General features: G+C 40.4%; 1 protein-coding gene across 1 annotated transcript in view; it reads right to left on the minus strand.

The window, feature by feature from the left end:
• The window catches only part of LOC119740641, a 31,064-nt gene extending 15,464 nt beyond the window's left edge, over positions 1-15,600 (minus strand). The window contains 15 exon segments of the mRNA XM_038216006.1: positions 727-840; positions 2,180-2,293; positions 2,976-3,089; positions 3,750-3,840; positions 3,842-3,863; positions 4,693-4,804; positions 5,088-5,213; positions 6,228-6,344; positions 6,772-6,888; positions 8,101-8,217; positions 8,582-8,695; positions 11,633-11,694; positions 11,871-12,124; positions 13,660-13,691; positions 15,298-15,600. Coding sequence (XP_038071934.1) covers positions 727-840; positions 2,180-2,293; positions 2,976-3,089; positions 3,750-3,840; positions 3,842-3,863; positions 4,693-4,804; positions 5,088-5,213; positions 6,228-6,344; positions 6,772-6,888; positions 8,101-8,217; positions 8,582-8,695; positions 11,633-11,694; positions 11,871-12,124; positions 13,660-13,691; positions 15,298-15,520 — 1,729 coding nt within the window. The 5' untranslated portion in view covers positions 15,521-15,600.
• Positions 15,601-17,097: the final 1,497 nt, after the last annotated feature.

The raw sequence follows: 17,097 nt of genomic DNA on the forward strand, positions 1-17,097 counted from the left end.
CCACCGGTAATCGGCACACACTGACCCCATTGGAGCAGGGGTTAGGAGAACAGCGAGTGGAATCAGCTACAAATAAACACCAAACACGACAACAATGCAAGCAAAATAACAAAAGAAATCCATAAATACGCAAAAAAACAAACAAAATACATAAATACTATACTAAATCTAGGCGAGAAGCTATCACAAACAATATGACATCACATGATGCTTTGACTGGTAACCTGTTGAGAAAATAGTTAACAATTCGCTCGCATCTTGGAATAGCGCAATACGCAGGGTGCGATATGGACCATGCAATACAGCCTCATATCACACTATTGTTGCCATGGATCGACCAATCAGGATCGAGGATACAAGTTTGCTTGAAGATAAGAGGTAATATACATGCAGCGTGGTGAACATAAGATAATTTTGTATGAAACGCAAAGTACATTTTGTACACTAGGTAATTTAAATGCAACGCACTGTATATGAAGTAAACAGTCACTTTCATAGCCTGGACATTCTAGATATATAACAACTGTGCATACCGCATTTCTGAGCTAGGCAGCTTCACTAACACGGCCCCATAGCACACCGTGGAGTACACAATCAATTCATATATTCATATATAAGTAAAACTGGGCTTATGCATGTGATGACACAACAGAAAACACTGATTCTTCCAATTCAAATGATGCCAGGAGTTGGCTATTTGGGGCATGCAGTTTTACGCTCACTCACTTTCACATCTTGTGCCTGAGTAGCCACTCCCACAGGAGCACTGGTAGTTGGACGTTCCTGTAATCAGTGAGCACTGGCCGCCGTTCAGACAAGGGTTGGACGAACAAGCAGTAGCTGAGGGGGGGGGGGGGAACGATTCAGGAAGTAAACATCATCCAACATGGAAATCAGGTCCAAAATGATGTGAAAAATGAAATAAAAGTCTGGATATGTGTGTCATCAAAATGTCCTGAAGTGCGTAATCTTTGCAATTTATGTATAGGGTGTCCTGAAAATAATGGTGCATATGTAAACCCCGCCATTTTCGCCAATTTACAACCCGAATTTACTGCAAATACTTACACCATCTTCAAGGTTACAGATTTAGCTTGGAATACCGTTTGTTTAATTAATTGCTTTTGTAAATCCAGAGATATGTCTGAATAATTGCAAGGCAAAAAAAAAACATTCAGTGCCACTTTTAGGAAGCGAGTGCTTCAAAGATCAGACAATGCCAGTATGGCTCTTTTGATAAGATTACATTCCATTCACACGACAATAGAGGGCTTTGTTCTTATGTTGAAACTATTTAATAGTACAGACAGGTTCACTTCTTTAAAACTTCAATAAAAGAGATCAATTAAACATAAATAAATATTGCACACTCTGCTTAAAAATGTTAAAACCACTAACAGTAAAGTGATTTGGTTTTAGACTAGGACTATACTGGTTTTAACTGCTTCACAGAAAGTGGCACAAAATGGGTTTCTTGGCTTTGCCGTTATTCAAACATATCTTTGGATTTACAAAGCAATCTCAATGAAACAAACGGTATTCTCAAGCGAATCTATTACCTTGAAGATGGTGTAAACATCCGCAGAAATTTATTGTTGTAAATTAGCAAAAATGAGGGGGGGGGGGGGGTTTTACATGCACCATTTTTTTCAGGACGCCCTGTACAGTACCCTAGCTTAAAATCGGTGTAAATAGGAAAAATACAGGACACGTAAATGCCACTGCTGCTGTATACATGTACATGGCACTGCACAAAGATCCCAGTGGTTTGTGTACAGCAAACAATAATGTTGTCAAGCACAAACAATTTTTGAGAGGGGTGTTACGGTTGCATATCTTTATGGGTTTGGTAATACCATTCATTGAATAAATATGTATCAAATACAACTGGTCTGAATTTTTAATTTTTTTATCGAAAATCGCTTGTCATCACAGTAATATGCACACCTCAGGATCAGGGTTGATGTTTGCTCAAAGTTTCAAGTTCACGCTGTGTGCAGTTGAGAATTAAACTCACCAATTGTTATTTGACAGAATAACAAAAACAAAAACAAAATTGGAAGATATCCTACATCAGTCAGATGTTTACTTTTGGTACATTCCTTTTTTTTTTTATACATGTCATCTTTTCCGATGTTTGACCAACCATCACAATAGCATTGTTTTTATTTGGACTTACTTTGACATCTCGTGCCTGTGTAGCCAAGTGGGCAACTGCATTGGTAGTTGGTTGTGCCAGCAATCAGTGAGCAACTGCCACCATTCAGGCAGGGGCTAGACGTGCAAGCAGAAGCTACATGTACAAAAAACACAAGAGTTCATGTTTTGGATTTGTTTATTTATTCATCCATCAACAGTAATATTCTGATGGACACTAGAAGACAGCATAATGGGAAATGGTTACTTGTAAAATCTTGAGTTGGACAAATTGTCGTTCAAAATTCTTCAACCAGAAATTTCTGAACCCTTACTCCTTTGCAATTTTGGCTAGGAACCTTCCTGAATTCTCAATTGGCTCGGTTGGGTAGGAAACAAATGACATACTCTCCAACTTAAAGTGACTTGGTGGCAGGGATTACGTTCCCGTATCCTGCATAATACACCAAACCTTCTTGTGAATTTTGAAAGACCTGGCTGTAATGGGAGAGGGTGGCCTAGTGGTTAGGGTTCGTGACTCGTGAACAGAGGGTCACTGATTCAAATCCAGTGGCTGACCATGTGTTGCGTCCTTGGGCAAGCCACTTCACCCCCACTTGCCTCTCTCCACCCAGGAGTATAACTGGCATTAGCTGGGGAGTAACCTGCGATGGACCGCATCCAGTCCAGGGGAATAGAAATATTCTCAGTCGTTTCATGCTACTGAAACCGGAGATAAACGCCGGCCTGATGGGCCATATTAAAATGAACCTGGATGCATTGTAGACTCTGCCTAAGCTATGCACCCCATTTACCTTTTCCTCCACTATTCCACTTACTTTGACATCTTGTGCCCGAGTAGCCTGTCGGACAACTGCACCGAAAATTGGTTGTGCCGGCAATCAGTGAGCATTGGCCATCATTCAGACAGGGGCTGGAGGAGCAGGCATTAACTTTTGAGGAAAAAAAAAAAATGGTGAAAAAAAAATCAGTTTTCCCTGTGTGCGGTGTTGGGTACAGAGCCACATTTAGGGGGTGTGGTACATGTAAGGGGAGTGGACGGAGCTTAGCCACCTTTGCCAGAGGGGTAGGGTGGCCACACAGTTCTCATTTCAATATGATGTTTGTTGTATTTGCGCCCCCAGTGCACCCCCTGGACTTGCCTATGGCGTACAGTCCAATTTCAACAAAATGCGCCAACTTTAGTATTAACCCTAACTCCCTAGCATGATTTACTAGGAGCCATACCCATCCTGGCAAATTCCAACACCATATGGGAAACTGCACACACCTATTTCTGACTTTGATTCTGGAGGTGTGCCAACCCAATGTAAAGACTGTCAGTTTATGGGTATTGCACCCATCCAGACATTTTCCAACAAAACATGCCGTGGGTTTGGTGGGTTGAATTCTGTTGGGGTCTTAAGGTCAGAAGGTGTCCAAATGCAAGAGGAAATATCACAACATTTCAGCACAACTTTGATACTTTCCAGTAACAAAAAAAAAGGTTTGATGAACCTCTTTTTAAAGTTTTCAATTAACTCCTACTGCCACGACTGCAACTAACCCCCCTCCGCCCCCGAAAAAAAACAGTCGAAATATAAGAGACTTACGTTGACATCTTGTGCCCGAATAGCCTATTGTACAGCTGCATTGATAATTGGATGTTCCAGCAATCACTGAGCATTGACCTCCATTCAGACATGGGTTGGAAGCACAAGCAGTAACTGGCAAAAAGAGCATTGAAGGAAATATGATAGCAACATTATAAACATATTAACATGACTGATGGAAATAAACTAGAGAAGTTCAAAATGAATTATTCATAAGGTTTGATAGTTTGGTTGCGGTACCAACTGCTACATCAGATCCGAACAAGACATCAACTCCAGCAGCTGAGTGGTATGATGTCTGCACTTTTAAGCAGGAGGTCTTGGGTTCAGGTCCCACCCAAATAGTTTGTGAATTTTTCTAAAAATCACTCAGGACAACACCAAGTTAAAAATGGCCGGTGAAGGGCAAAACCCAATACTCAAAATGAATTAGTAATATACTACATTCGAGTACTTCTAAAGAAATATAAGAAACACCTATAGAGGTAAATTCGAAAGCTAATATAAGCACTTATACTGAAAAGCGCAAGCCTTACAAGGAGAGTATATGAAAACACAAAACAAATTTTATTGAAAATTGGCTTCATATAATGTGCAGTGATTGAGCTAGAAACTGGTGAGCATTTGTTCTTGAATTCAAAATGATTTAAACTGTTCAAGAGAGAGGGAAATAGAAAAAAAAGCAAGCAGATCGATTCAACTGAAAACATTATTTATACAAAAAACAAGACTAGTCAATCACAAGTTCATCACAAGCCAAATCATAAGTACATTGTACATGTAGTTCACAAGTACCTCAATATGAACAATGACAAAGGAATGCCTATGTCACAGCTCATTTGAATAGCTTGTGATATGACGTCAGACTTGGTGACTTGTGGTTGACTACAAGTGAATTGTAAGGACTTGACATTTTGAATGAATGTACATGTAGCTAACTTACCTTGAGTGCACCGTGGACCTGCATACCCATTTAAACAATCGCACAAGTAGGATGTCCCTACATTTGTGCACACTCCTCCATTCTGGCACGGACTGGAAAAAACAGGCGTTTTCTGGCAAAATGGAATTAACACGAAGAACGTCATAAAACATGGGCTTCAACTTAAGGTTTTTAGAGTACAACTACCAAAAAAAATAACCTTAAAAATCTTAAGGGGAACCACTGGGGAGACCACACAACTCAAAGTGCCAAGAAACTTCATACAGTAGAGAAAGTCAAGTTCAAATTACAGGTACATGAACCTCTTCTACAAACACATAAAGTTGTTATAAACACGGAGTGAGTTTTGACATGTTTGGTTAATAAGGAAAGGATTTGCATTCAATTACACTTACCAACGGTTCTACACAGCGGCCCACTGGTACCCGTCCTACATGTACACCTGAAGGTGTTGGAACCGGTTACCGTGCATGTACCACTATTGTGACATGGGTTCGGAGAACAAATATTACCAGTAACGACTGAAAGAAAAAGAAAGAAACAATGACAATGAGGCAAACATAATAGTAAAGGCAGAGGAGTTGTGCCAGTTTTTTGTTCAAAACAACCGTCGCTGGCACTTTATACATCCACCATTGCTGGGGGGCTTGGTGAGTGAATAGTGAGTCCATAGAGAACAATACTTTTAGGAGGTTAACTATACACGAATAAAACTGTGGACTTGGACAAGTGGGTTACCTGAGTTAACAACCTTAAAGGCATGAATGATCACTTGCTGTTCGTGCATTTTGTTCATTTCCAATAATAACACCACTCAAAATCCAAAGAAGAATGTTCAACCCCTAACCTGTGGAAGTTTTAGCTCAGCGGATATTACACTTGTCAAGAAAACAGTGAAAACCCATGCACAACTTTTGATCACGAAAAATGATTTTGTCAATATTTTCAATGATCAGTCATTTGACTTACCATTGGAAATCACTTACATTTCTTGATTTCTTCAAATTGAGGGCAAGCCATACAAACTAATTTCATATAGTGTTTATCATGTTTATAGTACGATCTATAATCCAAGTAAGCGTTTTGATAATAATTCGCTAGGTTCCTCTTTGGATTAAATCATATGATCCTATGTACCTTTAAGGACCTGAGCATACGTCACTAGCTTTCGAACCTAATTGTCCAAATGATAAGAATTAAAGAACAGTACACGTCCTTGTAGCCGAGTGGTTAGAGCGTGGAGCTACGGAGTGGAAGGTTGATGGTTCGAATCCCATTTGGACCAAAACTGGAAAACTCTCTCTGACGGCGAGAGGAGAGGACTGGCACCGCCACTCATATGCCGCGCCTAAGACACAGTGGACCTCTAACATCCCACTGCCCCTACGGCCAGTAATGGCTATGGGATCTTTACCTTTTACAAGTTCTCAGCAGTATAGTACAACCACACCGAGTGAACGGTCTTGTGAATTTGCACACACTAAATATGCCTCTGAATTCTGCATGGATAGTGGTGATATTTAATGTGTACTCACTGGTAGTTTGGCACCGTGTACCGGTGAACCCTGGCTGACAGCTGCACACATACGCTGATCCTGATGTTCTACATACGCCACTATTCAAGCATGGATTGGAACTACATGCATTGCCAGCTGCAAGGACAAATACAGCTATTGGATAACTTTTTCCACAATCGCAATATTTCTGTAAAACAATTTTGTTTTCCGAACAGAAATATAAACCATAGCCTAGTCACATTAATTCCTTACCATATCAGCTTTTTAAAAGCATTAATAACAGACGCACCAGTGCCTACAATTTAAAAAAAAAAATTGTACAACAAAAAAATATTTTATACTCAGAAAATGGAAATTTGGAACTCCTGATGATCCACTTTTGAAAATCCTGGTATTCAACACCTAAACCACCGTTAATCCTGACCTCCCCCCCCCTCCCGCGACCCTTTTGGAAAAATCGTGGATCCACCATAGCGAATGGAGCTTGGAGTTACACATGCACTCGGCATTTCCGGATTCAGCACTGATATAGGGATAACATGGATAATGTACTGATACTCACTGGTAGTTTGGCACTGTGTACCGGTGAACCCTGGCTGACAGTTGCACACATACGCTGATCCCGATGTAGTACATACTCCACCATTGAAACAAGGATTGGAAAGACAGGCATTTCCAGCTGCAAAGATGAACAGATTTCTTATTATCGCTGTATTTTTTTAATAACTGCAACAGTTGTGTAAACCAACTACAATTCCTCTTCATCTGATTGGTAACTTGTAAACTGGTGCTATGAATACAGCATCAGAGCCCTTAGAGCTGTGTTATAGCGCAACCAAGAGTGTGGCATGGGTGGCTTGTGCGTAAAGCGCTCGCCTCTCATCAAGGTGACCGAGGTTCGAATCCTGGCTGAGGATCGCATGTGAGTAGAGTTGTGCGTTGGTTCTCTCCTGTGCCACGAGGGTTTTTCTCCGGGCCCTCCGGTTTTTCTCCCTCCGGAAAAAATCCAAACACTTTCGATCTCAGGCTGTGCTCCGTGGTCATATATGGGCTGACGTGGCCAGCAGCCATAGGCGCCTTTAAATGCCAGCGGCCCGACCACGTTGTAGCCGCGTCCTTCGCAATTCAGCATACCAGCTGCAAGTAAGGGTGATTAGCCTTCCAAATTATTATTAGTATTATTTGACTGTGCAATGGCAGTTGTATTTACAGTGGAACAGAACTTCTATTTTTGTGGTGCAGCCCCCGCGCAGTGCTTTTGGAAGAATTATTCAATGACACGTGATCAATGACCCACCAATCAGACGATAGGGATTTATTTAGGTGTTGTATAAAAATCAATAAACCAATTATGCTCCAAACATTCAAGCTGATAACCCCTACACTCAATGCCAACCCAAGGTTGGTGCAGTGCCTTCCACCGCTATGGCCTGGCTGCGATTTCTGCCCGGACCACATGTGGATTGAGTTTTCAGCCCCTACCTGATTCCGTGGGTTTTCCTCAGAATATTCTTCTGGGGTTTTCCTCCCACCGCTAAGACTGCAATTTCTTGTCATTGTCTTCTCTCTACAGGTTTCTTCAGGCTTGCAAGCTACAATGTCTAGGGCTCTTTTGAGGAAACATTGGTGTCATTACTAGTAATAAATAATCATAATTATTTTTTTCCAAACTTTAATGACCCCTTACCCCAGGTTTCCCTTATCCTACCCCCACAGAGTTTGGCATAATAATGTTTTGGAACAGCGAGCAATCAATCTAGCCTATTTGCGACCTTAAAAATTTGGAGTTGTGACATTAGGGAGACAATGTCCGGTGTCTCTCTAAGGTATAACTCATGACGAAAAAATGTCTCCTTACGGGTATTAAGTTAACAGGAATATATATACTAACGCCTTATTTCACACTGGGTGCCGGAAAACCCTGTTGGGCAGCTACACTGGAAGGCTGAACCAATGGATGAGCACGCACCACCATTAAAGCATGGGTTGGACACACATGCCGACCCAACTGCAAGAAGAAACAAAGCAAAACAAGGGGGCTAGAATAAATCCATTTATAAATAAGTTACAAACTACAATCTTGGATACACATACAGCACATGACTTCCAACCAAACAAATCTGGCTTTGTTTTGTTAAATTAATTGTAAAGCTCAATATATGAGAACCTGTCACGCTTTTTAAGGTAGTTTCATGTTTTGGAGAAAGCTTGAGCTATCTCAATTTTTGTGATAATCTCATTACTGTTAACATTACCGTATGTGCACGCCTGACATTATTGCAAGTAAAAACCAGATTAAACAAACTGTTAATGTTACTGTAACCATTGACGATGGACATAAAGGCAAAGCATCCAAACAGTACCAGATTTACCTTGGCATGTTGTGCCCGTATATCCAGCTTGGCAGTTGCACTGGAAGGATGATCCAGTTGTGACACACTGTCCATTGTTCTGACAGGGGTTGGGAAAACAACTGCCGCTGACTGCTGGGTAGCAAGATACATGTACATACAGTGTTATTTTTGTGAATAAAAGTGACGTTGCTCATTAGCTTCGGACCACACAAATCGCCATTTGCAGGGTCTGGGGTTAGGTACTTGGACTTATTTACCCATACTGATCGTATGGCTGAGTTGCGCTGTATACTTTTCTATCTTCTGGCCTGATTTAGGGCAGCAAGCTTGCACGGAGCCCATAATTCTAGGGGTATGATGCGACTCACACGTCTGCCCTCGCACTGAAGTAGACTCTGTGCTGAGCCTTATAAAGGGACACTGCATCCTGGAATACGCCCATTTGGGCTACAGAACGCACTTGATGTTAATCAGAAAGAATATTTCAATGTAGGATATAAACATCCACACAACTTTCCTATAAAAACTGCACGTTTTGTGTTATTCTTGTGCGAGAACAAATTTCGGGGTCCACTTTTGCGATCCCAAAGCAAAAGATTGATACATGTTCATGCTACATGTAGTTGTGATACCAGCCGTAAAGGGTTCGCCTTTTTGTAGAAAAAACGACATTGTGCATTGGTGCTGTGTGTAATTTATGTGACACAGTGACACTTCTGCTACTACAGCAGTACGGTACTCAGCAACGTCCATAAGTTTGGATATAATGCCGAGGAAAAATTGATCTACAACAATGACAACTTGTATCGTACATTGAAAGAAAATGACAGGAAAAACCGTATGCGTACTCTGTCGTGTCCGTACAGTTGTTTTTTTTCTTTTCTCGGGAACGTTAAGACATGACATTAGTACTAATGGGCTTTGGCTGTACACATACAGTATCACAAGCTCTGTAGTACTACGAGCTTGTGATAGTGTACGGCCAGAGGCATTCGGGCTAGTAGGACATTAGGTTGGTTTCCTTCATGTCCTTGCGACCTTTTAGTGTAAGTAAACAATCCAAAACATGAAGTTTTCTAGTCTGAGTAACAAGGACTAAATAGATTCGTAGATTCCTAATCCTAGTTTGTAGTTAGGCCTACTCCGACAAGTAAATTAGGAGCCGAAACTGGATAGGGAGCCAAAAACCGGGGATCGGAAAACGGCCTTCCTCTCAGTCCAATCTAGCCCCATAAATGTGGCCTATTTACTGGACTGCCTCCGTAAACATAGGCCACACATCAACATGTACAAAAAACGTGTCGACTTTGCCAAATTTTGATTTTCACATTTAGGCTTACTTTGTAGGTTTTTTTTTGCTTTAGAAGCATTCTCACCCTCTATATAGGCTAATCAGAAAGTGCTGCCTTTTTCAGATGTCCATTTTTCGTGAAATTTCCAGATACATTTGCACACATTTGCGTATCAAAATTTCAACATGAAATTTCACAAAAATTTAACATCTCAAAAAGGCAGCACTTTCTGATTAGCCTATATAGAGGGTGAGAATGCTTCTAAAGCAAAAAAAATCTACAAAGTAAGCCTAAATGTGAAAATCAAAATTTGGCAAAGTCGACACGTTTTTTTGTACATGTGGATGTGTGGCCTATGTTTACGGAGGCAGTCCAGTAAATAGGCCACATTTATGGGGCTAAGTCCAATCAACAAGTTACCACTTTGCTGCTTCAGAATTACATGTACATGTAGACTAGAGTTCAGGCTGCAAAATGTCATTTTCGAAATTTGCGAAACTGCCAGGATTAAAAGTGGGTAATCCTTACTTTTAGGACAATTTTTTACGAGTTCTGTTCAAAACTGACTTTTGGTGAGTTTTGCAGATGTCTGTCCAGTACCAAAGTGACTTTTGCAGGCTAAAGCAGTCTTTTTTCTTCATAAACTCATGAGTCATGTAAGTTGTAATTTTGAAAGCACTTTCAAAGAAAATGTGACTTTCCTACTTTTTTTCGCAGTCAGACGTGCATGTTGTAGTTCTCACAACACAGTAAAAGCTCTACATATGAAAGCCCGATGCTGATTGGCTGCTAAAAAAAATATGTTTATTTTTATCAGCCAATCAGCATGGAGCTTTCATCGCATCGAGCTTTCACGTTTGCCATCTTGGTTTTTGAGTCTGTTTTCTGGTTGTCATTGTCGTCTTTTACCCCTGAATTTCCCTCATAAATCAAAGCCCTGCCCTCTTTCCACAAAATGAAACCTGCTGATATTCAAGAAGGTGTCATTGCCATTGTTCAGATGTGCCAAGAAGTATCAGAATGTCAATTTTGAGTGTCATTTAGTCAACTGTTTTGGCGAGTCTTGCCCTTCCTATATAGGAACGGGGTCCTAAAAATAAGGATTACCAAAAAGTGACAAACATGCCATTCAAGGTCAATGTAACATGCCAAAAAGTCATTTGTCAATGTCATGACTCATGTGTGTGAATAGACCCGTGAACGTGGCTAGACAACGCCACCTTCACGGGTCTACAACGCACGGGTCTAGTTTGTGAACGGAATGAAAAGTAGAGGCTTTCTAAACGACACTTTTACCACAAAACTTAGTTTATTTCTGATAAGAGTTTTCTCTGTGACAGCTCAATAACGATTTCGAAATCAAAGCTTTTTGTTTAAATGTACGTAATATTTAGCCTACGTGCCGAAGACAATTCAACTTTCCCTCGCGTAGGCTAGGCGTAGTCGAGTCATCATCTTGTGTTTTAATTTGCGCTAGATCGTATTGATAGCGCCCTCTATCGGCAACTTTGTTTTGGGGTTTTCGAAACCTTTGCTTGCTCTTCGGCTTCGGCTCCAACTTCTGAATCACTGAGAGGCAAACTAAACAAAACTATTCAATTTTTTTTGGCTTCATATCAACCGATTGAATGTTATTCCTAAAGCATAACGGGCACCAAAATTTAGATGGAGTCCCCCAAGTTGGGGCCTACATTTTCATTAAGCCGAAATGAAGACGAAACCAGGGTTTTGAAAAGGCCCCTATATATACGTGCACCTGCTGATGATAAAAACTCACCTGCTATTTGTGATGATCTAAATGGTCCCCAGAACGTTGAAAAGGACTGCACAATAGTGACTCTAAAATGGTTTGGAATAAAACAAATGAAGATAATCCGTAAATAAAGTCACAAATACACAAGCAACAAAAATGCTCAACACAAATTATATTGTATCTTCAGTACAGGCCCGTTCGGTGTCCTGCCCATGCAGCGCCGGGTGCAGTGTGAAACAAGGATCCCTTTGTATACACTTACAGAAATTCCACTGTCCTAGTACTGCTTGTTGGGGCTCTCCACGTGAAGGACAGGCTCGTGTCCGGCAGGTTGATGGAATGGGTGACCGTGTCCCGAAGCGCCGAGCAGGCCATGGTCCGTGTGTTACGCGGGAGGTTCTCCCATGTGCCTATGGGCGTGGACTGGCCGACCCCGCGGGCTTGAAGCAGAAAGCCCTTCATGCCCGATGTAGGCCCAGATAGAGTCACTACAACGACATAAGGGGTATAAGTCCACTATGATCGCCATGTTGGTTAAAAATATTAATAATAATAATAAAAATGATCGAATCAAACAAACACACAAAGCATGAATTTCGAGAGCTGTAAAGTTTTGGAGATGCTCTTACCCCGCTCATGTGATATCTGATGATTTGGATGTCATTTCAAAGAGAAATTCTAACCATTATAACAGTGGCGTATCCGGTGGGGTGGGTTAAGGGCCGGGGTTAAGGGGTAAGGGGGTATTTACCCCGCCCGCCACCCCCTCCCCCAATATTTTGTTAGTGCCTTTTTTTTTAAATTAACTACTGGCCTTTTCTCGTGTGAAATAATAAAAGGCACTCGTGCAAAAAGGGCACTCGTCAAAAAAGGGCAATCGTCAAAAAAGGGCAATCGTCAAAAAAAGGGCGCTCGTCCAAAAGGGCGCTCGTCAAAAAGGGACACTCGTGAAAAAAGGGCGCTCGTGCAAAAAGGCTACTCGTCAAAAAAGGGCACTCGTACAAAAAGGGCGCTCGTCAAAAAAGGGCGCTCGTCGAAAAAGGGCGCTCGTCAAAAAGGCTACTCGTCAAAAAAGGGCACTCGTACAAAAAGGGCGCTCGTCAAAAAAGGGCGCTCGTCAAAAAAGGGCGCTCGTCAAAAAGGGACACTCGTCAAGAAAAGGGCATTCGTAAAAAAAAGGTGCTCGTGAATGAAAAAAAGGTGCACTCACCAAAAAAACATAAGAAGGGTGCTCATGAAAAGGGGGGGGGGGGCTCGTAAAAAATACAATCACGAAAAAAAACCCGCCATTGTCCGATGGTGCTCGTGATCGTCCGTTTTAAACAGCGACCCCATGGGAGGATGGTGTCCAGCCAGATCTCCTCCCTCTTTTTGATTTTACGAAGGCCGGGTGGCCGGTAAAAAAAATACCCTGTCTACCGCTCAGCACAGATGAGGCGAGCATTGGCATCGCGAGGGTTGGGTGGGCAAGGGGGGGGGGGGTCCCCCCCCCCTCCGAATAAGCAACCAAAAAAAATGATAAATCGAGAATATGCTGGGAAAAGTACAGGGATTTCGGGGAGGAAATGTGCTCCCCCCCCCCCTCCAGAAAAGAAATCCTGGCGAAGCCCATGGAGGCGAGTGCCTTTTTTCATGTCTAACCCCCCCTAATAAAAATGAGCATGCTACTTCACTGATTACATGGATGGTTGTAGAATCGTGACAGTAACTTTACCACCAAACCTCCCAAAAACAGTTCGGATTTGAAATTATACCGGCTAATTGAACGTGCGTAGTCGTGTTCCATAAAAAGTGGTATCCATAAAGTGGCGTGTAATGATTATTTGGACACGCACAAGACGGATTCCCATATTGGAAAAAAAATGACCCAAACCTGCACTATATTATAGCTCTCAGATATTGCTCGACTAGGTATCACCCTATAGGCACGGTAAAATAGAACATTATAATAATACTACGAGAAGGGGCTTAAAACGTGCATGTTGTATGCCTATAATAATATTGTATGTAGTATAGAGTCAGACTGGATCCAACCCCCCCCATCCCTCCACCCCCGCCTTGAAATATCCGATGCTGCTAGTTCCTACCCATGTTGACAAGAAATCACCAATACTGTTTTATGTAAAGACGATTCCCCGTGCTATTTTCGAGTTGCCCCTCTAAAACAGATTTGTTTATTCAATTTCTATTTTCCTAGCAGTAGAAAAGTTATTCACTTTTGAATGAGACACCGAACGAAAAAAATCCACCGACGTTAGTTATTGAATTATTTCTTCACTCAATTCCAATAATTCGGCTCTCGCAGGGCGTGTTAGGCCTATTTGTGCACAAATGAAGTAGTGTTTTTTTTAAACAACACATAGGCCTACAAATTGAAAAATTGTTATAGGAGAACAAAAATCAATTCCTTGAAGAGTATGGTGTATTATTTAGTTACGTTACATAATTTTTAGAAAAGCCTGCTTCAAAGTGTTTACTACAGTCAGCCGGACTGAAACTCTATTTCTAGATTCAACAACTTATTTTCAATTCACTGCACTGTACTTTGCACCACATGCACAAAGAAACAGAATTTTCTTCTGGGCGAAATTTGACATGTAACGCTAAATATGAATTGATAAAATAGCCTATTTCAACATTTATGAAAAATCTAAATATTGCAGACGATTTTAAGATATTTTGGTACGGTGGAATTCCCCCAATTTGGAGACTTTATCGTCACAATTTCATCTCACATATCGAAATTTGTTTCGCAACATATAAATAATCTGGATTCCGAATTACAAAAACCAATTGTGCGACGGTGCGACCCTGTACTCCGCACTGAGCAAAAACGTCACAGTAAACAATCGATGCCGCCCAACTGTCGCATGCATGACTTGACACACGGCTGCTTAATTGGTGTACGCCAGCCTAGTTATAATGTGCAGTGGATATTAAATGAATGCTCTAGTTTCTCGCCTATCAATGTTATATAAACAGTCAGTGATTTGTATATGATTTATGCTTGCCACTGAAAACAGCTTGCAACAAAGAAAAATAGCTTTAATCGTTGAAAATTAAAATAGATTTCATTATAAAGATTTAATGATTTGAAGAGTGTTGCATAAAATAGGTCACCGACCAACGTCATAATGTTCACCGAATTTGTTTAACGATGGGTCCAAGGTAAACATAATGAAATCACTGAAAGCATCTGCAAACATACTTTTAGATTATGTTAATTGGGGTAAAAAAAATGTATCAATTGGTTTGGTATACTTGGTTTTGTTTAAAGAAGATACCGTAATTATTTAGCAATCATTGCCGAGAGATTTTTTTAGGTAATATAACCAGGAACCAATTGCTTTGGATACAATAATTATTATGCATACAAAGGAATATTATCTTAATATTGATAATTATAAAGAAATGACCAAACAATTCCAATATAAAATACGAGGAAGGAACTGTTCAAACACGTTTTGATGACTTTTCTTTCTCTAATTCATAATGTATTAATATTTTTTGAACTATTTTTGCGCGTTGAAAAAAAATACATCAGCATGCATGTACAGTGACTGCGATGTTTTCGAAGAGTGAAAATAAATTTATTATAATCATCTCAATGGCTACATTTCCATGTATGTCTAGAAACAAATTCATGCAAAGATACTTTATTAATGGAAGATCGGCTTCAAGGAAATTACCTGTGACGGTTCCACCCGCAACATACCGGGTCGCTCCGAGCTGTATCCGGTAAGGGTTGGTGGTCTGCTGTGGCGTGGCCGTGCCGTGCTGAGGAAGCAATGTCGTGCAGGCCTGTGACGGGGCACCGTTGGGTCTCGCTAAACATGGTTCGATAAGTATATGATCCAAAATAAAGAGTACCAACACGAACCGACAATTCTGTCTGAAATTCATCTTTTCCATGTAGATCTTTTCCCATATAAGATTCCACGGGTAAAATTCATCAGTTTCCGCACAGAAACTCACTCAGAAATGCTGCACGTGTATTTCGTTCACGCTATGCGCTATAATCGTCGGGTGTGTCTGGGGTTATAGACAATAATACGCGTAGCTGCCGGTATCAACAGGTGTAAAAATATCGAATGCTTATGTTATTCATTGCTTTATATTTAATAGGTTGGAAGGCCTTCTGCTCTGTTTATTCAGTTTGGTGTTATGCAGGGAAAGTTTTGCTGAAGTTGGATCATTGACGTGAAGATAGGCGTTTACTTCAAACAACAATTATTATGACGTCACTCAAATTATGGGCGATCAGAGATGTTAGCGGTTTGAGCAACAACCGTTCACTTTAATATCATTATTGTTACATAGTTACGTAGACTTTAATATCATTACTGTGACATAAAATCAAAATATCTATTGAAACAGATTTGTTTCTGATAGGTTGATATAGGCTGACGCTATAAATATTCTTAAAATGCTCTTCTAAACGCGGAGTGTTTCGTTCGATGTCTCATTTAAAAGTGAATAACCTTGTATAGGAAAATAGCAATTGAAAACACAAATCTATTTTTGGAGATGAAACTCGAAAAAAAGACAGGGAACATATCTTTAATTTCTTCAGTAACAAGTTTTCCGTATTGAAAAGGTCACTTTGAAAACTGCAAACCGCCAACGCGTTCGGGGTAAATTAGGTGAAACAGATGCGAATGATTTCTAATTAGGTTATTAAAAACTTAACCCTCCGGCGCAGAATCTAGCCCTTTTGGGGACCCAATTTGGTTAATTACCTTAATTAAAAAAAATATTTCAAACCAATTCTGGTGATCTTCCATCCAATCCTAGCACGAGACACCCTCTACGGATATATGCAGTCACCTTTAGTGTGTGACCCCGGGTCAGGCATATCTGAGCATGACAACCTGGGCTAAGGACCGACGCAATTTCTGCCCATCCGGGGACCCACCATATGCACGCGCACAAAACAACTCCGACGCAATTTTTGCCCATCCGGGGACCCACCATATACACGTGCACAAACAAGGTCACTTGCGAGTAGACAGTGCACTATGGCACGCCAAAGCGGAATTTATTCAACCCTTCACGGCAACTGCCAACATTATGAAATACATCACAACTTTTTTGAAAAGTATGTCAACAGTGTAAAAAATATGTCAACATTTTAAAAAAGTTTGTCAACATTGTAAACAATATGTCAACATTTCAAAAACGCATGTCAACATTTAAAAAATATATGTCAACATTTCAAAAACTTATGTCAACATTTTAAAAATATATGTCAACATTTAAAAAATATATGTCAACATTTTTAAAAATATGTCAACATTTAAAAAAAAATTATGTCAACATTTTTAAAAATGTGTCAACATTGTAAACAATATGTCAACATTTCAAAAACGTATGTCAACATTTCAAAAATATATGTCAACATTTCAAAAACGTATGTCAACATTTAAAAAATATATGTCAACATTTTAAAAAATATATGTCAACATTTCAAAAACGTATGTCAACATTTC

Source organism: Patiria miniata, unplaced genomic scaffold, assembly GCF_015706575.1.
Source record: "Patiria miniata isolate m_02_andy unplaced genomic scaffold, ASM1570657v1 HiC_scaffold_5, whole genome shotgun sequence".
NCBI lineage: Eukaryota > Metazoa > Echinodermata > Asteroidea > Valvatida > Asterinidae > Patiria > Patiria miniata.